Source organism: Rhipicephalus microplus, chromosome 10 (genome assembly GCF_043290135.1).
Source record: "Rhipicephalus microplus isolate Deutch F79 chromosome 10, USDA_Rmic, whole genome shotgun sequence".
In the NCBI taxonomy this organism is placed as follows: Eukaryota; Metazoa; Arthropoda; class Arachnida; order Ixodida; family Ixodidae; genus Rhipicephalus; species Rhipicephalus microplus.
Genome location: NC_134709.1, coordinates 2,194,774 through 2,220,462, shown reverse-complemented (window position 1 = coordinate 2,220,462; position 25,689 = coordinate 2,194,774). Strand labels below are relative to the sequence as shown.

At 49.7% G+C, this 25,689-nt stretch overlaps 1 protein-coding gene across 4 annotated transcripts in view; it reads left to right on the top strand.

The window, feature by feature from the left end:
• LOC119167677 (sodium-dependent glucose transporter 1A-like) overlaps positions 1-25,215 on the top strand; it is a 197,236-nt gene extending 172,021 nt beyond the window's left edge. For 3 of the 4 annotated variants that reach the window (XM_075876069.1, XM_075876068.1, XM_075876067.1), the window contains 3 exons: positions 14,700-14,826; positions 19,402-19,560; positions 24,192-25,215. In XM_075876069.1, the coding sequence (XP_075732184.1) occupies positions 14,700-14,826; positions 19,402-19,560; positions 24,192-25,126 (1,221 nt within the window). In that variant the 3' untranslated portion in view covers positions 25,127-25,215. The remainder of the gene's footprint in view (positions 1-14,699; positions 14,827-19,401; positions 19,561-24,191) is intronic. The other variant, XM_075876070.1, reaches the window with a different exon arrangement.
• The last annotated feature ends 474 nt before the right edge of the window (positions 25,216-25,689 follow it).

The following is a 25,689-nucleotide window of genomic DNA, read 5'->3' as shown; positions in this document are numbered from 1 at the left end:
TCGCTGCCACTGCGCATGCGTCCCCTTTAGAATAGCGCCCGCCAGCCCTTGCGGTGTGGTCGCTGCCACTGCGCATGCGTCCCCTTTAGAATAGCGCCCGCCAGCCCTTGCGGTGTGGTCGCTGCCACTGCGCATGCGTCCCTTTTAGAATAGCGCACCGCGAGCCCTTGCGGTGTGGTCGCTGCCACTGCGCATGCGTCCCTTTTAGAATAGCGCACCGCGAGCCCTTGCGGTGTGGTCGCTGCCACTGCGCATGCGTCCCCTTTAGAATAGCGCCCGCCAGCCCTTGCGGTGTGGTCGCTGCCACTGCGCATGCGTCCCTTTTAGAATAGCGCACCGCGAGCCCTTGCGGTGTGGTCGCTGCCACTGCGCATGCGTCCCTTTTAGAATAGCGCACCGCGAGCCCTTGCGGTGTGGTCGCTGCCACTGCGCATGCGTCCCTTTTAGAATAGCGCACCGCCAGCCCTTGCAGTGTGGTCGCTGCCACTGCGCATGCGTCCTTTTTGGAATAGCGCACCGCGAGCCCTTGCGGTGTGGTCGCTGCCACTGCGCATGCGTCCCTTTTAGAATAGCGCACCGCCAGCCCTTGCAGTGTGGTCGCTGCCACTGCGCATGCGTCCCTTTTAGAATAGCGCACCGCGAGCCCTTGCGGTGTGGTCGCTGCCACTGCGCATGCGTCCCCTTTAGAATAGCGCCCGCCAGCCCTTGCGGTGTGGTCGCTGCCACTGCGCATGCGTCCCTTTTAGAATAGCGCACCGCGAGCCCTTGCGGTGTGGTCGCTGCCACTGCGCATGCGTCCCTTTTAGAATAGCGCACCGCGAGCCCTTGCGGTGTGGTCGCTGCCACTGCGCATGCGTCCCTTTTAGAATAGCGCACCGCCAGCCCTTGCAGTGTGGTCGCTGCCACTGCGCATGCGTCCTTTTTGGAATAGCGCACCGCGAGCCCTTGCGGTGTGGTCGCTGCCACTGCGCATGCGTCCCTTTTAGAATAGCGCACCGCCAGCCCTTGCAGTGTGGTCGCTGCCACTGCGCATGCGTCCCTTTTAGAATAGCGCACCGCGAGCCCTTGCGGTGTGGTCGCTGCCACTGCGCATGCGTCCCCTTTAGAATAGCGCCCGCCAGCCCTTGCGGTGTGGTCGCTGCCACTGCGCATGCGTCCCTTTTAGAATAGCGCACCGCGAGCCCTTGCGGTGTGGTCGCTGCCACTGCGCATGCGTCCCTTTTAGAATAGCGCACCGCGAGCCCTTGCGGTGTGGTCGCTGCCACTGCGCATGCGTCCCTTTTAGAATAGCGCACCGCCAGCCCTTGCAGTGTGGTCGCTGCCACTGCGCATGCGTCCTTTTTGGAATAGCGCACCGCGAGCCCTTGCGGTGTGGTCGCTGCCACTGCGCATGCGTCCCTTTTAGAATAGCGCACCGCCAGCCCTTGCAGTGTGGTCGCTGCCACTGCGCATGCGTCCCTTTTAGAATAGCGCACCGCGAGCCCTTGCGGTGTGGTCGCTGCCACTGCGCATGCGTCCCCTTTAGAATAGCGCCCGCCAGCCCTTGCGGTGTGGTCGCTGCCACTGCGCATGCGTCCCTTTTAGAATAGCGCACCGCAAGCCCTTGCGGTGTGGTCGCTGCCACTGCGCATGCGTCCCTTTTAGAATAGCGCACCGCCAGCCCTTGCGGTGTGGTCGCTGCCACTGCGCATGCGTCCCTTTTAGAATAGCGCACCGCGAGCCCTTGCGGTGTGGTCGCTGCCACTGCGCATGCGTCCTTTTTGGAATAGCGCACCGCGAGCCCTTGCGGTGTGGTCGCTGCCACTGCGCATGCGTCCCTTTTAAAATAGCGCACCGCGAGCCCTTGCGGTGTGGTCACTGCCACTGCGCATGCGTCCCTTTTAGAATAGCGCACCGCGAGCCCTTGCGGTGTGGTCGCTGCCACTGCGCATGCGTCCCTTTTAGAATAGCGCACCGCGAGCCCTTGCGGTGTGGTCGCTCCCACTGCGCATGCGTCCCCTTTAGAATAGCGCCCGCCAGCCCTTGCGGTGTGGTCGCTGCCACTGCGCATGCGTCCCTTTTAGAATAGCGCACCGCGAGCCCTTGCGGTGTGGTCGCTGCCACTGCGCATGAGTCCCTTTTAGAATAGCGCACCGCAAGCCCTTGCGGTGTGGTCGCTGCCACTGCGCATGCGTCCTTTTTGGAATAGCGCACCGCGAGCCCTTGCGGTGTGGTCGCTGCCACTGCGCATGCGTCCCTTTTAGAATAGCGCACCGCCAGCCCTTGCAGTGTGGTCGCTGCCACTGCGCATGCGTCCCTTTTAGAATAGCGCACCGCGAGCCCTTGCGGTGTGGTCGCTGCCACTGCGCATGCGTCCCCTTTAGAATAGCGCCCGCCAGCCCTTGCGGTGTGGTCGCTGCCACTGCGCATGCGTCCCTTTTAGAATAGCGCACCGCAAGCCCTTGCGGTGTGGTCGCTGCCACTGCGCATGCGTCCTTTTTGGAATAGCGCACCGCGAGCCCTTGCGGTGTGGTCGCTGCCACTGCGCATGCGTCCCTTTTAGAATAGCGCACCGCCAGCCCTTGCGGTGTGGTCGCTGCCACTGCGCATGCGTCCCTTTTAGAATAGCGCACCGCGAGCCCTTGCGGTGTGGTCGCTGCCACTGCGCATGAGTCCCTTTTAGAATAGCGCACCGCGAGCCCTTGCGGTGTGGTCGCTGCCACTGCGCATGCGTCCTTTTTGGAATAGCGCACCGCGAGCCCTTGCGGTGTGGTCGCTGCCACTGCGCATGCGTCCCTTTTAAAATAGCGCACCGCGAGCCCTTGCGGTGTGGTCACTGCCACTGCGCATGCGTCCTTTTTGGAATAGCGCACCGCGAGCCCTTGCGGTGTGGTCGCTGCCACTGCGCATGCGTCCCTTTTAGAACAGCGCACCGCCAGCCCTTGCATTGTGGTCGCTGCCACTGCGCATGCGTCCCTTTTAGAATAGCGCACCGCCAGCCCTTGCGGTGTGGTCGCTGCCACTGCGCTTGCGCCCTTTTTGGAATAGCGCACCGCGAGCCCTTGCGGTGTGGTCGCTGCCTCTGCGCATGCGTCCCTTTTGGAATAGCGCACCGCAAGCCCTTGCGGTGTGGTCGCTGCCACTGCGCATGCGTCCCTTTTAGAATAGCGCACCGCGAGCCCTTGCGGTGTGGTCGCTGCCACTGCGCATGCGTCCCTTTTAGAATAGCGCACCGCGAGCCCTTGCGGTGTGGTCGCTGCCACTGCGCATGAGTCCCTTTTAGAATAGCGCACCGCGAGCCCTTGCGGTGTGGTCGCTGCCACTGCGCATGCGTCCCTTTTAGAATAGCGCACCGCGAGCCCTTGCGGTGTGGTCGCTGCCACTGCGCATGCGTCCCTTTTAGAATAGCGCACCGCCAGCCCTTGCAGTGTGGTCGCTGCCACTGCGCATGCGTCCCTTTTAGAATAGCGCACCGCGAGCCCTTGCGGTGTGGTCGCTGCCACTGCGCATGCGTCCCCTTTAGAATAGCGCCCGCCAGCCCTTGCGGTGTGGTCGCTGCCATTGCGCATGCGCCCTTTTTGGAATAGCGCACCGCGAGCCCTTGCGGTGTGGTCGCTGCCACTGCGCATGCGTCCCTTTTAGAATAGCGCACCGCCAGCCCTTGCGGTGTGGTCGCTGCCACTGCGCATGCGTCCCATTTAGAATAGCGCACCGCGAGCCCTTGCGGTGTGGTCGCTGCCACTGCGCGTGCGTCCCTTTTAGAATAGCGCACCGCAAGCCCTTGCAGTGTGGTCGCTGCCACTGCGCATGCGTCCCTTTTAGAATAGCGCACCGCAAGCCCTTGCGGTGTGGTCGCTACTACTGCGCATGCGTCCCTTTTAGAATAGCGCACCGCGAGCCCTTGCGGTGTGGTCGCTGCCACTGCGCATGCGTCCCTTTTAGAATAGCGCACCGCGAGCCCTTGCGGTGTGGTCGCTGCCACTGCGCATGCGTCCCTTTTAGAATAGCGCACCGCCAGCCCTTGCGGTGTGGTCGCTGCCACTGCGCATGCGTCCCTTTTAGAATAGCGCACCGCGAGCCCTTGCGGTGTGGTCGCTGCCACTGCGCATGCGTCCCTTTTAGAATAGCGCACCGCCAGCCCTTGCAGTGTGGTCGCTGCCACTGCGCATGCGTCCCTTTTAGAATAGCGCACCGCGAGCCCTTGCGGTGTGGTCGCTGCCACTGCGCATGCGTCCCCTTTAGAATAGCGCCCGCCAGCCCTTGCGGTGTGGTCGCTGCCATTGCGCATGCGCCCTTTTTGGAATAGCGCACCGCGAGCCCTTGCGGTGTGGTCGCTGCCACTGCGCATGCGTCCCTTTTAGAATAGCGCACCGCCAGCCCTTGCGGTGTGGTCGCTGCCACTGCGCATGCGTCCCATTTAGAATAGCGCACCGCGAGCCCTTGCGGTGTGGTCGCTGCCACTGCGCGTGCGTCCCTTTTAGAATAGCGCACCGCAAGCCCTTGCAGTGTGGTCGCTGCCACTGCGCATGCGTCCCTTTTAGAATAGCGCACCGCAAGCCCTTGCGGTGTGGTCGCTACTACTGCGCATGCGTCCCTTTTAGAATAGCGCACCGCGAGCCCTTGCGGTGTGGTCGCTGCCACTGCGCATGCGTCCCTTTTAGAATAGCGCACCGCGAGCCCTTGCGGTGTGGTCGCTGCCACTGCGCATGCGTCCCTTTTAGAATAGCGCACCGCCAGCCCTTGCGGTGTGGTCGCTGCCACTGCGCATGCGTCCCTTTTAGAATAGCGCACCGCGAGCCCTTGCGGTGTGGTCGCTGCCACTGCGCATGGGTCCCTTTTAGAATAGCGCACCGCCAGCCCTTGCGGTGTGGTCGCTGCCACTGCGCATGCGTCGTTTTTGGAATAGCGCACCGCGAGCCCTTGCGGTGTGGTCGCTGCCACTGCGCATGCGTCCCTTTTAGAATAGCGCACCGCGAGCCCTTGCGGTGTGGTCGCTGCCACTGCGCATGCGTCCCTTTTAGAATAGCGCACCGCAAGCCCTTGCGGTGTGGTCGCTGCCAATGCGCATGCGTCCCTTTTAGAATAGCGCACCGCAAGCCCTTGCGGTGTGGTCGCTGCCAATGCGCATGCGTTCCTTTTAGAATAGCGCACCGCAAGCCCTTGCGGTGTGGTCGCTGCCAATGCGCATGCGTCCCTTTTAGAATAGCGCACCGCGAGCCCTTGCGGTGTGGTCGCTGCCACTGCGCATGCGTCCCTTTTAGAATAGCGCACCTCGAGCCCTTGCGGTGTGGTCGCTGTCACTGTGCATGTGTCGTAACGCGAGCTGCCATTCGTGGCCCGCCCGCAGAAAATCCGAAATAGCGTCCGTGTGTGCGGCTCGCAATCGCTGGTTTCGCCTCTGCGGTGTCGCTTCGATTGTGGGTTGTGGCTTGCTTGAGGACAAACATCATTCTAACGCTCATATGGGGCCTGCTATGCCGGAGACACTTGCAGCGCCTGCAAATGTTATTCTAAAGCTCCCTAATGTGTCCGGTAGGCCTGCTGTCTTCTCGACCGCCATGTTGGCCGTCATTCCCAACCAGCGGTGTCGTAAGTTGGTCGTGACCATCTTGACTAAGCCAGATATACAGAGCGCGGCGTGGCGACGAGTCCAGAACTTCTCCAGACTGCATGGGTGCGGCGAAACGTAAAAGCAGCAGCGCACGCTTATCAAAACGCACGCACAAAGCATCGCGGCACAATTCCCAGATCGTCAAGCTCTTCGAGCATGAGGGAACGCCAACCGTCACTAGCAAAATAAGGGGGAAGACTGAGCCAAGAGGGAGGTGGACGGCTGTCTCCTTCTCGACAACGGTTTGCGCATGTCCCGCATCGCCCGCGCTGTTCATCCCTTTGGAGACTAAGTGGTTTTCACGCGGCACGCATCCCTTTGTGGTTAATTCTCAACGGTCTATCCGTTCATTGCGCTGGCCTATTGAGCTCCGGTACTCCTTTTTCGGGTAATTTTGCCTTGGAGTATTGCTCATTAATTAATTAGACTCTTGCCTATCAGTTTCCGTCATAGCTTTTTTAAGTCCAAGTGAATTCGAGCTCTTACCATTCTATTGCCACATTCCTTCCTCAAGTTTTGTTTCTGTTCTCTGTTAGACTGTCAGTAATTCTCGGCGAAAACCACGCCATCAGTGTTCGAGAAGCTTCAGGACTGTTAGTAGATCATTTTGTTAAGATTATGCCCAGTTCCTGAACTTTACAGATTATTCCGGAACCCACGTGGAGGCTAGTTTCAACGCTAGAATATTCGACGACACATGTATAAATGCCGATGCACTTCACCACTTGTCAGTTGATCAATGGCCGATGCTCTGTTCGCCGCTACCATCGACTGTACACTGTAAGCAAAAATTATGTCACATGTCATAAAACACACCCCGTTTAATGACAGAGTTCATGAACATGACTTTGTTAAACACCCCAGGGAGTTTCAGGTCCCGTGGTTAGAAACTACCTTTGGGAGTTTTAAAAATTCTTTATCTCTCTCTCTCTCTCTCTCTCTGTGTGTGTGTGTGTGTGTGTGTGTGTGTGTGTGTGTGTGTGTGTGTGTGTGTGTGTGTGTGTGTGTGTGTGTGTGTGTGTGTGTGTGTGTGTGTGTGTGTGTGTCGCACATGTTTGCGCGTCAGTATGAAACACCAGTGGTTTTTGTGGCTGATCGTGTGAGCATCTGTCGACAGGCAACGAAAGTATCAGTGCAGCGAAAATTTGCAACGACGGGTTGGTGTTTAATCTGAACATTTCAAGATACTTCGCACCGTTCAATCACGCTGGAATCGTTCCGATTCCTCAATGAAATGCCGTGAATGCCGCGCTTCAAAGGAGCGAGTCCCCAAAAAAAAAAAACCGCGAAGAATAATTCAATGGTGACCAAAGTAAGTTGTTATGATCGTCAGCGGTTGCTCCTGGAGTTTCACCGACTAAAACTTCGAAGCGGTCTGAAGTAGGTTTCACTCGACCGCAGCAGGCTGGCCGGCAATCGGTGTGAGTTGCACTGGCGACGCGCTCGCCCGGTCTCCGCCGATGGTGGCTTTTTGGAGTGTCACCGGCATTTCACCGGCTGCAACATCTAAGCGGTAAAAAGGCCTCGCTAGGCCGTCGATATCAAGCCCGCGTCGTAGCGAGCTCGCACTGCGCGCCGGCCACCGTGGCGAGCCCTACGAGCTAGCACCAACCATCGGTGAGGCAAAGAATGTGTTCCACAAAAAGTAAAGGCTGCTTGAATGAATAACAGTCTTCTGCGCCTTGTAACCGCAGCTGTCCGAACAAGGCGGAGACACACAGAAACGGTGTACGGCATGCATGCTCATGCAATGCATGCGAGAACAGGAACCGCAACTGCGAACCGTCTGGTTCGTTTAAGTCCATCGCTCTGTAGCTTAAACTGCGTGGATAGCGGGCACCTATTTCTGTGCATGGGAACAATAACGCGACAAACTGCAATCAGCAAGCATTTTGTGATCGCCAGCTGTCATTCATCGAATCGTGCCGTACTCGTTGAGTGAGGCCTAGTCGTCGAACGTGGTAGCGACGGTGTACTTCGGTTCATTGCTGGAGCGGCTGACTGTGCGTCGTTAATGTGTTCATGCAAGGCCGCTCGTGCTTTGTGTATTTATGATTCAGTCCATTTTATGGATTCTCACACGGTACTGCTAATGCGAATTCAGCTCGTACGATAGAGCACCAAGCGATAAAACCCTTTCACTATAGTTAAAAAATTATTGAATATTAGAAAGGCTTAGGATAAAAGGTATGTGTGCTGAAGTACTTACATTAGGCCACCGCAACTTCATACCTACGTCGTGCATGTTCGTTGCTTAATTATTTGCAAAAACAGGGTCCCTCTGGAGCTGCATGGGAGGTAAGAATATGGTGCCTATATATACACCCATAGACTGAAGTGTAGGTGCACAGCACAAGTGGCAAGCTGTGGTGAGTGTGAGTGTTGTATAGACGTTCTATATATGGGAATAGGAAGAACTGTTTCTACTTGATTTTTGTACAACTTCTTACGCGAAACCGTACTGAGGTATTCCAATGAAAAACGCGTTTTAGAAAGATACATGAATCAACAATTTCTTTTAGGAAACCTCTAATGCTTGCTTTCATGTGACCAGATGAATGGGTCTCGATTATTTCGGAAAAACACAAACCGATTAACCAACTGACGAAGGTACAAATGACACAGACCAAGTCCACCAGAGCGAACCCGTCTGAATAAGCTAGTTCTACTTGTTCGCTCCCAAGAAGAACCCCACAAGAAAACAGCAAATATTCGATGAAGCTTCTGTACATTCACACGTGAACAATGCAATACTTGAAGGACATATTTCATTTTTTTCATTTCATTTATTTCGCCCTTAAAGGCCCAAAGGCATTACATAAGGGGGGACAAGTAACAAGATAGGGTACAATGTTAAAGAAATGAATAAAAGCAAATAAGTTTACACAGGAGACAGAAATCAGAAATCACATGAACGAACTAGAACAAGATAAAAAAGAATACACAATGCTTTACATATGTTAAACAATTGCAGAGCAAAACTAAGTACGATTCTAAAACGATTGGCGATAAACACGAAGTAGTTGAGATTATCAGGAGAGAGGCTTGAAAAAATGTTCGTTCAGTTTTGCGCGGAACGTTTCCCTGTCGGCGCATGAAGCGGAGTCATCCGGTAAGGCGTCCGGTAAGGTACCGGATGCCTTAGAGAGCTTACTGACTGAAAATATGTTACAAAAGGTTGCTCTGGCGAACATTGATAGCTGGAAACCCTTGAGTTGTTCAGCTTTTTCTCGTAGCTCCGTGGCCTGACACCATCAGCTCTGTTCACTGTCACAATATTATTCTAATGGCACACTTATGTATTGTGCCGGAGTAGTAGTCCATGAAATACCAGCCACAAATTATATGTAGGCCCAGGCCAGAATGTCCTAAGCCGTGTAAAAAAATGGAGGTATCACCTGGAGCGAAATCTTTTTTCTTTAACTTGCACACTAGGACCTTGCCCGTGAAAACATGGATGCAAGAAAAAAGGCTTATTCGTTCCTTGGGGTGTTGATTACTTTCTCTGCAAAAAGCCGGAAACAATCGAACGTGTTTTCCGGGACTGCTGGGATGCGGTCTTTTTTGGGATGTTCTCAAAGGACTCTGAAAAAATCTGCCTCTTGATGCCTACAGCATCCGATTTCTACCAGTATCAAATGAGCAAGGAATACCTTTCGACCTAGTTATGTTACTGGACCTACACAGTATATGACAATCTAGAATGGCGGTGCGCCATGCTGATGTTAATGCACGTCCGGTTCGGCAATACTTCTTTCAATCTGTCTGTTCAATTGTGGAATCACAAAAGGTTCAACAAGGGGTGCCCGAACGGCTTCATCAAGTAGAAAGCCTTCTACAGATGAAGGAATTTTAAAAAGCCTGTTAAGTTTGACGCTTTTTACCTCTTTTCTTTGTTTCATGTTTGTCCTTTGTTTGATGTACATTTATTTGTGAATGTTGTATCTCATCATCATCATCAGCCTGACTACGTTCACTGCAGGACAAAGGCCTCTTTCATGTTTCGCCAGTTAACCTGGTTCTGTGCTTGCTGCTGTCAATTTATACCCCCAAACTTCTTCATCTCATCTGCCCACCTAACCTTCTGTCTCCCCCTAACCCGCTTGCCTTCTCTGGTAATCCAATTAGTTACCCTTAATGACCAGCGGTTATCCTGTCTACGCGCTACATGCCCGGCCCATGTCAATTTCCTCTTCTTGATTTCAACTATGATATCCTTAACCCCCGTTTGTTCCCTTATCCACTCTGCTCTCTTCTTGTCTCTTAAGGTTACACCTACCATTTTTCTTTCCATTGCTCGCTCCATCATCCTCAACTTAAGCTGAATCCTCTTTGTAAGTCTCCAGGTTTCTGCTCCGCAGCTAAGTACCGGCAAGATACAGCTGTTATGTACCTTTCTCTTGAGGCATATCGATTTTCTTAAAGGAATGTTGTATGTACCAGGCAATAAAAAAAGTGTTGTATAGACGCTCGTTCCATAGGTTCGTTGCGTCCCACAATACAGCATTTTTTTTTTCTAAACACAGCCTTGTAACATTACTTGAACGTTGTGTGCATGTTTGTGTACTGTGATCAATATTGCGTGCTTCGAAGGCAATAAAATTTAAGTTACGCTTGCGCATGGTACGGATGCTGACGTAATTTTTTTTCTCAGTTCATGTAAAAATTTACTTCCATACTGACCTGAAAAAGTTCCCAGTAGAATGTAAAAAAACTCCCATAAATCCACCTGAAAACCCCCTCCTGTTGTGGAGTAAATTTTTACTCCCTCCGGACGGTGTTTATAAAACCCCCATCGGGGCATGCGCCAGAGGACAAGTCGATTACTCGCATCTCGGCTTATTTTTATTTACAGTGTACGTGTATGGTTATAATCTTACCTTCAGCTTATGGGCCAGAAGTTCGGCCAAATAAACAGTTTCATCTTCTAGCTACAGTCTCCTCCCTTTGTTCATGTCATGACCCCGTGACACTATGGTCACTGCATCGGATACTGCCAACTACTTCTGCATTCTATACAAAGCCTGGGTGTGCACACGAAATAAGGTTTATTTCATTTTTAGTTGGGGAGATTGTATCCCCCTGCCTTACACCCTTCATGATTGGTATTCAGTTGCTTTTTTTATGAAGCACTATGGTAGCAGTTGATCCCCTGTAGATTTCTTCCAGGATGTTGATATATACCAGTGCAATGAGGCGATTGCCTTTTCTATTCTGACGCATACTTGAGACTGCAGGAAGAGGCACGTCACCACAAGACCGTTCGCTGACTCCATACGTTACGTTTTGCTATGCACTGGGGATTTTTTTTTTCTCGGGGACGGTTTGTAGGAAAAACGCCATGCCTGCGTGGAAGGCATAGCACAGTCACAGCGAAAGGTACAAGAGTGGTCTTTCAGAGCCTTTTCTAAACACTCATTGAGTAACTACTGCAAGCACATTTTCTAGGTACCCACTGCGGCACTAATAATAAACATAGTAGGCCAGCATTTTTTATGGTATTTGTCGTCATTTTTCTGAGAGGCGTTGTATTCGCTAAACACTTGCAAGGAATTTTGTGCCAATGGTTTGTTCAGTGGCTGACGACGAGGAAAAATTATGCCTGAAGTGGGTATGCGTTACAGTTGGTAGTAGAACAAGAACAAGCTTTTGTAATGAGTTGGAGCATTGGATGACCCAATTGTTACGCTATTCGCATTGTGAGACGCCTCGTTGCTCTTTTGCTGTTGTAAAACGCTTTATAAGTCGTATTAACGCGATTGCTTTACCGACATCAATCCTGCCTTAGGCAAGTTTCCACAAGTCTCAAGCACCGGCATTGTTGATACTGTCAGTTTTTTGAGAGCCAGGTTTACCTTAGAGTATTTGTATACTATTGACAGAACAAATTTAACCGCTGCACTTGTGAATAATCTTTTCCCCGAACCTGTTTATCGAAAGCCATATTCGCTTCTGTCTGGTCACGATGTATTATTTCGTGTACGTAGAATGTGTATATCTCCTTCAGCGAAAACATTTTTCTTCAAACTGCACACTTCCACGCTGCCAGTGAAAACGTGGCTGAATGAAAAATCAACATACGTACCCTCGACAGTGAATTGTAGACTCTGCAACCAACCTGAGACCATAGAGCATTGTTTTATTCATTGTCGTGATGCTTTTTATTTTTGGGACATTCTAAAAAGAACGTTAAGAAAAGAACTTCCAATCACAGCCCATAGCATTAGGTTCCTTCCGTTCAAAAAGAGTCTGACTGATAGTACTCCTTACGACCTGTTTATGTTGTTAGGACTTTATTCATTATGGAAAAGTCGCATGATCGATAGACACGCCGAGCCACCACGGTCGACGAGATCTGTCTTCCGAGAAGCAGCTGCTCAAGTGCGCAGTGTTGTCGAGACTTTTGACCCCGTTCCGGAGTGGCTTCCCGTTCTTGACGCTTGTGTGTGTTTGCCTGACTTCTGATGAAGTATGTTCTGTGTACTTTACTGGTGATAATGTCATTCACTAAAGAAAAAAAAAAGCACCGGCATAACTCAGTGGTAGAATACTGGGCTGGCACCCAGCCGACTCGGGTTCGAGCCCCACTGTGTCATCGGTACTACGTTTTTTTTTCTAATTTCGCGAGATGTAGTTACGGACATCAGCGGCGGACAACTGCGCGTGACCCGAGTTGCGATCTCATAACAGCTTTTGCTGTAAAAGCACGCCCGGGATAAACACAGTACGGCACGCAACGCGTGCTGTACTGAGGCTGTTTCTTGCTCACCTGTTGCTCGTGGCGCCTACCCACTGTGGGAGATTGGCCAAGAATTGAGTGGTTCTGTAAAATAATCTGCAGTTTTAGATTAGTGAAATGTATATAATCGAAATATTACAGATGACGGTCTAGAGAACTGTGGTTCTTGATGTAATGCATACAATTATTTGAACAAAAATTATTTACTGTTCAATTCGAGAACCTAATTAGTCATTGTTTTTTTTTCTTTTTGTTTGCTACAAACTATTCACAGCTCGTATCTTTTTTTTGTCTGCATTTATCACTCTACAAGCTGTTACCGATTCCCCACAATCCTTATTTTATTTGTCTGGGTAGTCATGCATTGTTTAAGAAAAAAAAAAGAACATGATTTTTGTTAGCAGGTTCACGTAGTATAGCCTATATATATTCTGAAATTATTCTATGCAGGTTTTAAAGGGAAATTACGCTTTTCCATATGTCGATCAAATAGTTCTGCCAATTTTTTTATGTATCATTTATATATGGCATTTACTTTGCCAGTTCAACATATATAGGCCAAAGGAAGGCATAATGCGACTTTAATACGGTGTTGTAGGTACGGTGTTTTTTGGTAGGTTTTAGTAACTTCTTTAGTTTAGGTGCTGGACAGGCAAGAAAAAGGTTGGATGTGCCACAGCCGGGATGGGAGAGAGGAGCAAACAATATCCCTTGAAGACACTTCATTTACAAAGACAAGAATGAGTGCCCTTATTATTAGAATTTTTGCCTCTCGCACACAAAAAAAGAACATGTGGCCTTTATCAAAGCAGCGACACACGAAATAATACCACTTGGGGGTTCTTCGACGTGCGCCAAAACGTAGCTACACAAGTTTTTAGCTGTCGCATCCGTGTAAATTCGGTCACAAAAAAATGGAAAGGAAGAAAACAAAGATAGAGCGGGAGAGACGATCAGATGAAGTTCTTCCACGCACACCTAAATATATGTACACAAACCTCCGGCCGACCAGAAAAGAAAAGACAATCAAAGAACGGTCTTTCTGTGTTACGCTCAAAAATTCGGAAGAGTTATCCTATATACTATAGCATCTACGCTATGAAAATTTCGCTCCAATTGCGAGAGAAAAAAATAGGATACCTTAAAGATTTGCCTTTAGGAGTTTAACGCGATAGCGACATCCTGTGCCTAGTGCGTACATCAACTTGCACTTTGTACATGAAACCTTTTCGAATTCGCAGTAGCGTGTGTGACTTTTGTAGTGGGGTACCGGCTTTCAACCACGGAGCCATAAAGATAATCGCATATTCTGAAGCCCATTGGCAATGGACGCGTACGCTTGTAGCGTGCATTACACCTGCAATATTTCATGTATGCAGGACGCGTGTGTTCGTGAAGCATGAAAGCTACTTTCACTAGATTTCCAAGCAGAGGAAGTTATTTTCACTGCATTCACAAGTAGAAACATGGCCGTATGGTAGAACATTCGCTTCCCACGCAAACGACCTGGGTTGTAGCCCCACTTAGACCCAAACAACCCTGGTTTGGTACGCACTCTGTTCCAGGGTTCTTTATTGTTTGTTTACTTCATTTGCATGGTTATTTATTTTTCGGTCACGCAGAAGATGATTTTTCGCTCAAAACCAATGACGGCGACGCCGAAATTTTTGCGAAATCAACTCTTTAACGCTGTCGCGTTAAATGCACGTGTGACGTTTGAGCCAGAGTGCTTACTTCAGTTGTTGCTTAAAAATGATTAAAAAGAGCATACCTACGCGTTGTCATAATTTGCGACAACTTGGAAAACGCCGTCCAGCAAGCTTGCATGCAATCTAGATTGAATATTACGCGCTAGCAGCCAAAATGGGATTTTAAACGGCCACCAGCAAAGCCAAAGAGTAACTTTTTAATAACGTACCTCACTTCTTTGTAGCAAGACGATGACTGCGTGCTTATAACGTGTCTCGAATAGATACCGACGCGCCATTGCGATTGATGTCGCGACTGCTCGCCGCGCCAGGCAGACGAGTGCCGCGCGATCCATTGGGTACGACCGGCATCTCGCGGCGCCTTCAGGAGGCGACTGCCCCACTGGGCTTTGCGCCGCCAGCCGATCTCGGAGGTCATGCTGCCACATGGTTTCCTCCTCTGCCACATGGCGCGGCGAGCGCTGCTGCCAGCTGCGGTGGTTGCTATGCAACTTCTCAGCTCGCGGTGCGGCCACCGGCCACAGCGAAACGGCGAGAATGCGGCCAGTGTAGCTCTTGCTACAAAACCTTGTTAAGTTTGTTTGGACAAACTGGCCGGTGCCTTCGGGTGCCTCGAAGGATACCGCACCCCTCTGACGAAGGTCCGTGTTGCACGTGTCAGGGCCTGTTCTTCTCGGTGACGGGAGTGGCACTGCTGGATCTGGCTGACGTGTACGGCACCGATGTGGGCAGCGTCGCGCAGCTGGTCACCACTCGCGGTGTCGGCATCCTGGCGGGCAGCTTCTTCGGTAAGCCTAGTTACCCAGTTGCTGCTTCTTCCACTACGCTGCAGCGGCAATCTTCTTTTAGCAAGGCTGTTTGCTGGCCTATTCGGTACTTATTTAAAGACATGTACTTAGCCGCGCACTAGAACACACACAAAGGGAGGAGCACGATCACGGAATGAGTGGCATTTCCGATGGAATTACCTTACGCATTAACCCAGACATAAGTGCACTCTATGAAGTAAAGAAAGAAGAGGGTTATCGAGGTTGTTTTCCCTCGGAAGTAACTAATCTGCCGCAGCCATTTCTTCGTTTTGGGCGTAACTTTACTCCCCCTTCCCGATATTCCTCAAAGGAGCAACCGTTACTCTTTGCGCAAAAGAAAGACTGTTGCTCTAGTTGAAAATACTGATGTCGAGAACCTTAAGAAGAGTAATGCAGTGACTGGGAATGCATCTAATATATTTTTAGTACCGTATGTTACCTTAGAAAAGTACTTGCGGTGGCATTACCAAGAGAACAGCCTCTCAGTGACGTCATGGGGTGATAGCAACCCGGCTCGTGCGAGTGACAGATATGTCCTCTGCTCCTTGCACGCGTAATCAATCAATCAATCAGTTTATTATCACACAACGACGATAAAACTGCCGTCCACTGACCCCGACCGTGACTTTTGCGATTTTCGCTTCATGGAGAATGCAAAATTCGCAAACTCGGTGGAACTGTCTTGGCTTCTCGGGTGGATGCCCATTGCTTCAGGGCTCCATGGCTTGCTGATGCTTAGTGACGAAAAGGTTAAATTCAAAGTAAAATGTTTTATACTTGTCTGACTGGCGTGCGGGGAGCGTTAGCGCTGTCTACAAAATAAACGTAAGATGTTCCTTTTTGCTACGTTAAGAAATTGTGTCAGTACTCATTTAACTGCTATATTGAAGTTTGTGCAGGGATGTGATTAGATGTACGTAGAACCAATATACAGGCATCACGTTCAGAAATGAAGTTAAGGAAATTTACAGTAAACACACGTACGCAATTTGAACTCGTGACCACGAGTCAGCATGCGTGTTCACTAATAACGCCACGCTAAGGCACCGTATGGAAGGAGAAAAAAATTCCTACAGAGCGTAAAAAAAAAGAAAGAAAGAAAGCAACTAAGGCCCATCTCTCCGAAGGGAACCCTTATGGGGTGTGAAGCAGCAGCGGTGTGCACGGCATAGACCTGGTTGAAACGGGCGTTGACGCGGGTGCTGGAAGAACTGTTTGAAGCGAAACTCGGTGTAGCACTTACTCGAGTAAACGTTTGTTTGAAACGCAAAGACACGGAAGACGGGACGCGTCGAAGACGCTTGCCTTCTTCGGCTCGCGTCTCGTCGGTGTTATCCGCGCGCTGCCTGTATTATCGAACGCGATCTTCTTAACTCACACCTCATCAGTGTTGACGTCACCATTCGTGAACGCGATCGGGTTCGCTAACCCTCGCAATGCCGGTGACAGCCGGGAAAGGTACGCGCAAACTAGTGGGAATTGGGAAGCATGTCACGACGGCGTCCCTCCCATTGGCGCGGCAAGCAGCAGTGCGCTGTCCGAATTGTTGGCACCTCACCAGCCGGATCGCGCGGCTTCGCGCCGACAGATAGAGAGAGGTGGCGCGGGTGAGAGGATGCCCACGTGAGGAGTGGGCTCGAGCGTTGCGAGCAGTGGAGAGGGTGAAGTGAGAGAGAGCTGACACGTGGCAGGCGAGGGAGAGAGACGTCACCTTGCAGTGCTAGGAGGGCGTGAGCTACTTGGCAAGGGAGTGGCGCGGACGGAGGGATTGCGTTAGGGCAATGGTAGTGTGTATAGGTGTTCTGTGGTTAGGGCCTTTACACGCGCTCGCCGCACAGCCGCAACGCACGTGCCGGCAACCTGCCGCACCCAAGCGGAGAGTGAAAAAGCGTCGCCAATTGGTTTATTTGTCCCCCGCTTGCGTGCGGTAGGAGTCCCGGCACGTGCGTGGCGGCTGTGCAGGTAACGGCAGGCTAATAAAAGAGCTGCTTCGCACTTTTAAAAAACAAGGTCGTGCCGTGTGCAAACTTGAGCACACAGTTTGCCTTTTATAGGAGAACGAAGGGTCTTTTTCGGGGTTACATACATGCGCAGTCTTACTGAAATCTAGGCTATGCAGTGATCAAACAATATGTTTTTCGATATTCACAACCCGCCAATGTGGATAAGTGACTACGGTTCGATCGCGGCCACGGCGGAGGCATTTCGGTGGAGGCGAAATGGTAGAGGCCCGTCCGTGTACTGTGCGGCTTCAGTGCACGTGGAAGAACACCACATGGTAGAAATAGCTAGCCTCCACTTTGGCATCTCTCATAATCATTTAGTGGTCTTGGAGCGTTAATAAACTCAGATATTTTCAATTGTAACATGCGTATCAATTTGTATAAGTGATGTGCCTGTTAGATTGTGCGTATTGAAAAGGAGACTGCTGATCAAGATTAACGTCGCGCTAAAGACGAAACTAAATATTTTTATTTATTTTATTTATTCATAATACCCCTAAAGGCCCTCGTGAGAGGGTATTACATAGGGGGGTTACATGAGCAAAATAAACAATAAAAGTCAAAAACGAGAAAAAAGTAAAAAAAAATTCAAATTAAATACAGACTAAGGTTGAGATATATGTTATAACTAGTAATTGGTAAAGACAGCAAAAAATAGAGAAGAGAATAGGCAACAAATCATTAGAATACAGATGAGTACCTAGTGAACAACCTATGAAAATGCAAGAAAAAATAATCAATACACTTGAAAAAAAAAACGTACACTCAAAAACGAATAAAAAATATACACTCGCTCATCACACCTCAAATAAGCTGAAACAAGGTAAGAATACTACACGTGTGCTCTGCACGTTATAGAAAAGAGGGAAAAACAAGTAAAAAAGCAAAAGTTAGATGATATCAGTATTTTGAATTAGTTCTTGAAATTTAGTGGCGTTTTTTTCTAAGGAAATGTGTGATGGTAGTTTATTCCAATCGATTATGGTACGCGGAATGAATGACTTGGAAAAAGCAGATGACTTACAGTTTAAGCGTTTAACTTTGTAGGGGTGATCGCGGCGAGGAAAAATAACGGCAGGTGGCTCGAAGAAATCACTGTGAAGTGACACGTGGTGATAAAGTTTATGGAAAAGTGATAGGCGTGCAAGTTTGCGACGATGGAATAGTTCGGGTAGCTCTGCTCGGCGTTTTAGTGCTGTGACGCTGGAATGACGTGAATAATCTGAAAATATGAAGCGAGCGGCACGATTTTGCAGTGATTCAATGTCGGTTATGATGTAAGCATGTTCGGGATCCCAAATGGCTGATGCATATTCTAATTTTGGACGTATTAGTGTAGTAAATGCAAGTTTGCGTATGTTAGGAGGAGCCTGTTTAAGGTTACGCTTGAGAAATCCGAAAGACCGGTTAGCAGCCGCCAGGGTGAGTTTTATATGGTAGTGCCATGTCAAATCAGGTTGCAAATGAATTCCAAGATATTTATAAGTGGAGACGAGGTCAACAGTAGTATTATTCAACATGTAGGAGGTAGGAATCCGGGTTACGTGTTTACTGAAAGACATAAACTTCGTTTTAGAGCAGTAATTCCCATCTTCAAGTCTGGTGAACGCTCATCGCCATTAAACTATCGTCCCATCTCATTAACCAGTACCATTTGTAAAATTCTTGAACATATAATCCACACCCAAGTGATTAACTACCTGGAAGATCATAACATTATACATAAATATCAGCATGGCTTTCGCCGAGGATACTCATGTGACACGCAGCTCGCCGGCTTCATTCATGACATTCATTCAGCTCTCGACGGTGGATCCCAGGTTGATGCTATTTTTCTCGACTTTTCTAAAGCTTTTGACCGTGTCCCTCATCACCGGCTTCTAACCAAACTGTCTAGGCTTAACATTCACCCTAACATTTTGGCATGGGTAAAAGATTTCCTTTCTTCTAGAACACAGTTCACGTCCGCTAACAATTGTAACTCTTCCTTCAGACCAGTAACTTCTGGAGTCCCACAGGGTAGCGTACTTGGTCCACTACTGTTTCTAATCTACATTAATGACTTGCCATCCTGTGTCTCATCCCGAATTAGAATTTTTGCTGACGACTGTGTGGTTTACCGAATAATTTCCTCTGACAATGACCGGAAGGCTTTGCAAACTGATCTAAATGCTATTAATGCATGGTGCTCATCTTGGCTAATGACCCTAAACTGCTCTAAAATACAGGAAAACAATGCCGGGAATAGCAGACGTATGCGTATAAGTCCGACAGTATAGCAGATCACTTATCCACGCGTGCGCATCCTTGAACATGTCACATGAGCCAAGCAGACAAGCTAACCCCTTGCCTGTGAAGACACGACCGCTCGTGCTGTGCACTCTATGTTCCTATTTGGCCTTCGTCAATCATGCAAACATGCGCACGTATGTCCTCTATTTCTGGGTTAATGATGCAGGCAGTTCTATAGGAAGTGCCGCTAATCCTGTTCTTCGCTTTGCGTGTTTCGCGCCCAATATATAAGCAGCATTCTTCGTTGTCGGCGTTGCAGGGGGTCTACTCTACGACCGGCTGAATACGCAGCTTCTGAGCGTGCTGTTCACGGCGCTCACGTCGGCCAGCGTGTTCGTAACGCCATCGTCCGGTGAGCTTCTGTACGCACATGGCACGTCCGTGCTGGCGGGATTTTCCATGGGTGCCTTGGACACCGGTGAGTTTCTGCCTTTCGAGCGGAACCGCGATTTTCTACAACTTTGTGCACTGTCCACTTCGGCCTCCGCGTGCTCCCTGTTTCCGGTATTTTTTCCGCAACGTCATTTTAACGATTAGTATACAGCGCGGGATCAGAACGACGACAAAGGGACAAAAAGAAGACGAGTGATGAGACGCCGCCCTTTGTCGTCATTCTGATCTCGCGCTGTATACCAATCGTCGTATCATACCCACTAGTCCAAACCACCGCGCCTGTAAGTCATTTTAACGCCACGAAGTTTTCACAATGGTCGGCACAAACGAGAGGGACAGAATGCGCTTCGCCATAACCGTTGTCGCCCCCAGAGATAGCATATGGACGCCAATCTCCGAGACCGTGCATGAACTCTAATCACATTAGCCCTTGAATTGGGCTTAACGCGGCCGTCTGCATGATGCACTTCGAAGGTCGATACGCATCCCCCGCATCGTTATCAAACGTGTTTCAATACGTGCATGCGCATATGCGGACACGTCAAGTTCCGTTAAAGCCCATTTCGTCCACATTCCCTTTTGGCTGGGAGTGTGCTGGCGGGCTCAGCTTTTTTTAGGTAACTAAAAGCGCTCCTCCGAAGTGGATATATCTACCAGGTGGGTACGTCGAGAAGAGCTCCCCAGCATAATAAATTTATTCATTATATTGAGGTGAAAGCCTTGGATGCTTTTAATTCAAATGCACCTTCGGCTGCATCTGCAAGAGTAAGGCAAAAAGTAATCGCGACGCCACTGTGACGCCACATTTGAGGATGGCGTCGTCATTACATATAATTGTCGTTCGGTCGAATATATATGTCGATCACGAAGGCGGCATTGCGAAACCACGCGAGGGACAGGGAGGCCTCCAATCCTGGAGTGTAATAGAATAGCTGCATTCATTGCCTGCCGGGGGCAGATATAAATGATGATACATGTAGAGTTACTGTGTAATACGCTATACCTTTAGGTTGCATCGACCGATATTTTGCCTTCGAGTCGTCTTAGGTGCTTGTCCTCTTCAGTCCCAGTTCATTTCAGGGGAGGGCACTCCAAATTGATTAAACGAGGTATTGCAAGTTCCGCTGTAATCAGGGCCGGCCTCAACGAGTGTTTACCAAGCCTTCGAGGCTGCGTCAAGCAGGATCCTGATTCTCTCATTTCTATGATCAGCGATAAGCTGGTGCGAGAAACCAAGGGAGCACTCACGAATGAACAAGAATAATATAACCGTTCTGTCTACACCCCCATATGTACGTTCCTTCTCCCACAGACAGAGGTGCAACAGCTGCGCTAATTTAATAAAAATATCCATTTCTGCGCCGGGCTGCGCCAAAACCATGGCATTTACGGAAATCTGGCCACGCTGCGCCAAAATGCCCGACCAGCCTCAAACTTTTCTCAGATGCACTGATTTCAGCAAGAAATAGAGGTCACGTTGGTCACCTGCAGTTTGCACCATCAATCAATCCAAGCGCGCAGACCCTAACTCACGATGTCAGATGTATTCCCATTACGTCAGGGCACCCGCGATCGACCAGTTAAAGTAACCGAGCCATGCGCCCATCGGTCCGCTGACTGCAGCAGATACATATCGGAGGGACGACGCAACTTCTATAGACAAAAAACGCCAGGCCGAAGGCGCAGCACAGTCACAACGAAAGCTAGAAGAGCATTTTCTAAACACTCATTGGGTAACTGCTGCGAGCAAACTTACTTTATACCCACTACGGCACTTATAATAAACATTTTTAGGTAGTAGGCCGGCCTGCATTCGCTATGCTATTTTTCGTCATTCCTCTGAGAAGTGTGGTATGCGCCAAACACTTGCAAATGAATTTTGTGTCAATTCTTCATGCAGTGGCTGATGACTATGAGGAATGATGCCTGAAGTGGATATGTGCCACAGGTAATAGGGAAAAAAGGACAATCTTTTGTAATGGGTTGGAGCACCAACCACCCACCCGCGCTATTTGCATCGTGCGACGACTGGATGTTGTTTCGCTGTTTTAAAATGCCTAATAACTCGTATTAACGCGATTGCCTTCTCGACATCAAGCCTGGGTAAGGCAAGTTTGCCAACAAGTCCCGAACACCGGCGTAGACCAGCATTCGCAATAGCGAAGGCTGGTCTACCACCCAGAAATTATCATTATTATTGCCGTAGTGGGTGCCCAGCAAATGTACTTGCAGCAGTTACCCAATGAGTGTTTAGAAAAGGCTCTGAAAGGCCGCTCTTCTAGCTTTTGCTGTGCTGCGAAGGCCTGGCTTTTTTTTTTTTTTCGCGAGCGAACAGCCAACGCGCTGCGGACGCCGGCGTTGCCGGTGAACACGTTGGTCGCGATAGCAAAGGCACATGAAGCATTTTTGTGTCTTTAAAGGGCCAGTTAAAAGTGTTTTTTTTCACACCTCCTGAACAAGCTCGGATATTCGCAGAGTATACCGCAGCGATCACGTTTTCTGAATATTATTGAGCTGCGCGCTGCGCAAAGCCTCCATTTCGAAAAACAGTTCCTGCGCTCCTTTCCTACGCCTGACCAATGCTCCTTCTACGCGCAGTGACGCCAACTCTGCGATTGGTGATGTGACGCAGCTCGTCGATTGGTCTAAACCAGGTCTGAACAAACTGTAGTGAAGTCGACCGTTCCTGTTACTACCCACGGCTACGTCAGAGCTGTTCAATCATGCGAGTTGCGAAACTCCCCATAGGCTCCATCTGTCGAACATGTCACTGGCCCAGTTTTCGGGAGTGAGTAGAGTGCCTCACGCATCGAGGCACCCTAGGAGTGGGCAGATTGTCGCGCCACCTGCTTATCAGCACAACCACTATTAAACGCATTTTTTGTTTTGTGTTTCTGCTCCCAGATGGCGCGACAGTCTGTTTAACGCTAGATATACTGTATATGCTACCCGTAGGGAGCATATACAGTAACTCTATTTAACGCTAGAGTTACTGTATATGCTCCCTACGGGAGCAGAGTTGCGCATAGGTCCGCCATTATGTTCCACGGTTTCTATAAGTTACAAAAAGGGCTGAGGCTCGTGTGCTTAGATTTAAGTGCATGTTAATGAACCCCACATGGTCGAAATTCCAGGAGCCCTACACTACGGCGTCTTACTTTAAAATATAGTGGTTTTGGGAAGTTAAACACAACAAATAAATCAGTGATGTGAAAGTGAATAAACAACGTAACTCCGTCGTGATAACGCCGCAGTGCGGTTTTTACACCAGGCGTACAATGTTTCTGCAAAAACAATTTTGTGATCGCCTGGTTCCTTTTGAGACTGCTAGATGAAGCCACCTATCTAGTCTGTTCGGGGTTCACACGTTTGCGGCTTCCATGTTTCAGTCACTTTAGCTTTGGTAATCCGGCTGAAGCAATCTAATCGCCATTGGCGCTCGCACTTCGGCTTATTATGACACGATGCCTGGAATGTCCGCAATGAGGATATCGCGAGTTTCTACGCACGAAGGTGGATTTGTGAAACAGCGCCGTAAATATACAGCCTACCCGGCGGGTAATTTACGTAACATAAAGGTTTACGTTCCGTAAATACCTGCGCATGCGCAGATTCCATCCGGTAACATGGTAACGCGAATCGTACACGTAAAGCGCCTAACGGCAGTCGCGATGAGGCTGAAGTCTGTGCGGGCAGAGAACGCGTGGGCGCCGCGCCATCGTGCACGTGAAATTGGCTTCGCCGCGTGAATTGCAACATTTGACGTCACTTTCGTTCCACGTGACAGCGCTCGCTGAATAGCGGCGTGAGCGGTGGAAGGAAAAGGTATGCGCAGCTCTGGTACCTAAAGGTAGCATATGAAGTATCTATACTTAACGCACCCCGACTTCTGCAACGCGTGTTATACGTTCATTCCGTTAATTAAAACGGCCACAAGCACTCGCAAAATGCACCGCGGGCGACACAGAGCTCTCACAGGGAAGGCAAAACTACAGGGGCAAATTTTTCCGCCAAAGTTGGCGGCAGCTTAACAACCACCCCATAGTCTGGCAACCGACTTATTGAATAATATGTGGGGCTTAACGCCTCAAAACAACCGCATGATTATTCGATCACCTTAGTGGAGGGCTTCGTGAATTTCGACCACCTGCGGTTCTTTAACGTGCACCGAATTTGAGCACACGGGCCTACAGCATTTTCGCCTCCATCGAAAATGCAGCCGCCGCAGCCGCGATTCAATCCCGCGATCTACGGGTCAGCAGCCGAGTACTTTAGCCACTAGACCACTACGGCGGTGCATTTTCAGCCTTCACTACCAGTTGTATCTACCTTGCTATGCTCCACAAAACAACGTTGCGGTCCCCCCCCCCCCCCCCCAAGGGATCGAATAAACAGGGGGTCCGATAAGAATAATCATAATTCGACTTGCTTGCGTTCTCTTTCTTTAAAACTCAGTACTGACCACGAATTTCCTACCAAAAAAAAAGCTATATCACACTGATCGTTTGTGACCTGATAGTGCCGGGCGCGCGGCGATATTGCAAGGAAATAAACGCAAGATAGGTGACAATTATTTTTGTAGGATACCCTTTTCACTCGTTCTTTTCTTGGAGTACTGATCCGAAACTATGAAAACTGCCACTTTCGGCTCCACAGGTGCAAACGTGTGGCTCATCAACTTGTGGCCTTCCGGGTGTGGTCCGGTGCTCCAGGTATACCACCTCGCATTTGGAGTGGGCGCCTTCATAGCGCCATTCGTTGCCGAGCCCTTCCTGTCCTGCAACACCTCAGTGACTGCAAACACCACCCGTCATGGCGGCCTGCTGATCGGCGCAGGCACCCTTTCGAGAGAACCGCAACTACCGTTCGCGTTCGGAATCGTATCGGGATTCATAGCACTTGTGGCGACATCGATGTTTGTTGTGTACCTTGTGGACCGATCGGACTGCAAGCCGTCCGGAGGCGAGCAGTCGAGCCAACCTGTGAACTTGGTCCTAGTAGGCCTCTTAGGATGCTACATCATGGCGTACTTGGGACTGGAATGCTCCTACGGCCAGATGCTGGCCACTTTCGCCGTTGAGAGCGATCTTCGGATGACCAAGTCCGAAGCCGCCTATCTGACGTCCCTCTACTTCCTAACATTCACAGTTGCGAGAATTGGTTCTGTGCTTTGGTCCATGCTTGCCGGACCCTCTTGCATCCTCATCACTTGCCAACTGCTCACTGCTGTCATCTTCACTCTGCTGGTGGTGTTCGGTGATTCCTCCGCCACATGGCTGTGGACTCTGTCGGGACTTGCGGGTGTTTCGCTCGCGGCCATCTTCGCTGCTGCCGTGTCCTACACCGTACAGTTCGTCGTCATGACCAACAGGCTGATGTCTATGGTGACGGTGGCGGCTTCCCTGGGAACCATGGTGCCTCCGCTTTTTGTCGGCCTCTTCATTGAGAAAGACCCCATGATGTTCACTTACGTTTGTCTCGCGACTGCTCTCATAATGAGCGCTTTTTGCTTTGCCATGTACCTGGTCACTAGGGGCAGACCATTGGTCACTGCGGACATTTCAGAGACACAAGGAGGCCACGTCGGCTAAACTGTGTACGTCAAACGCTCGCTGAGGAGCCATATAGAGAAAGATAGAAAAAGAGATTTTTTCAAATAAATTCTCCCGGCGTATATAAATGCACCTATTCTGTGAAGGAAATGGGAATTGAGGACAGGATAGGCCCTAAGAGTATGAGGAATACGAGAAAAGAGGATAAAAAGTATCACTGATTTAATTGTGATATCTGCATTTCTCCACGAAATGATGATGGTATATTACGTTACAGTTTATAAATAATGTCTTATAGGTATCTGAACAGAAATTTCAAAATCTGACGTCGCATGCTGAGAAGGATGAGTAGGTCCAAGCATTTTCCCGAGATCTAGCAGTTCGTGGGAAGTTGAGCCTATTCTACTTTGGAAACAAGATCTTTTTTTTTTTTTGTGCCTGGCAATTTAACACAAAAAAATAGATTGATTCTAAAGCACCACCGTTGTTCATGCATTTTACGAAGAGCCATAACATGGTCACACAAAAATTTGTGGTTCTCTGTGGTAGGGGCACTTTATCTATGCAGATATGAAGAGTGGGCCGCAAAAGAGTATTTCACT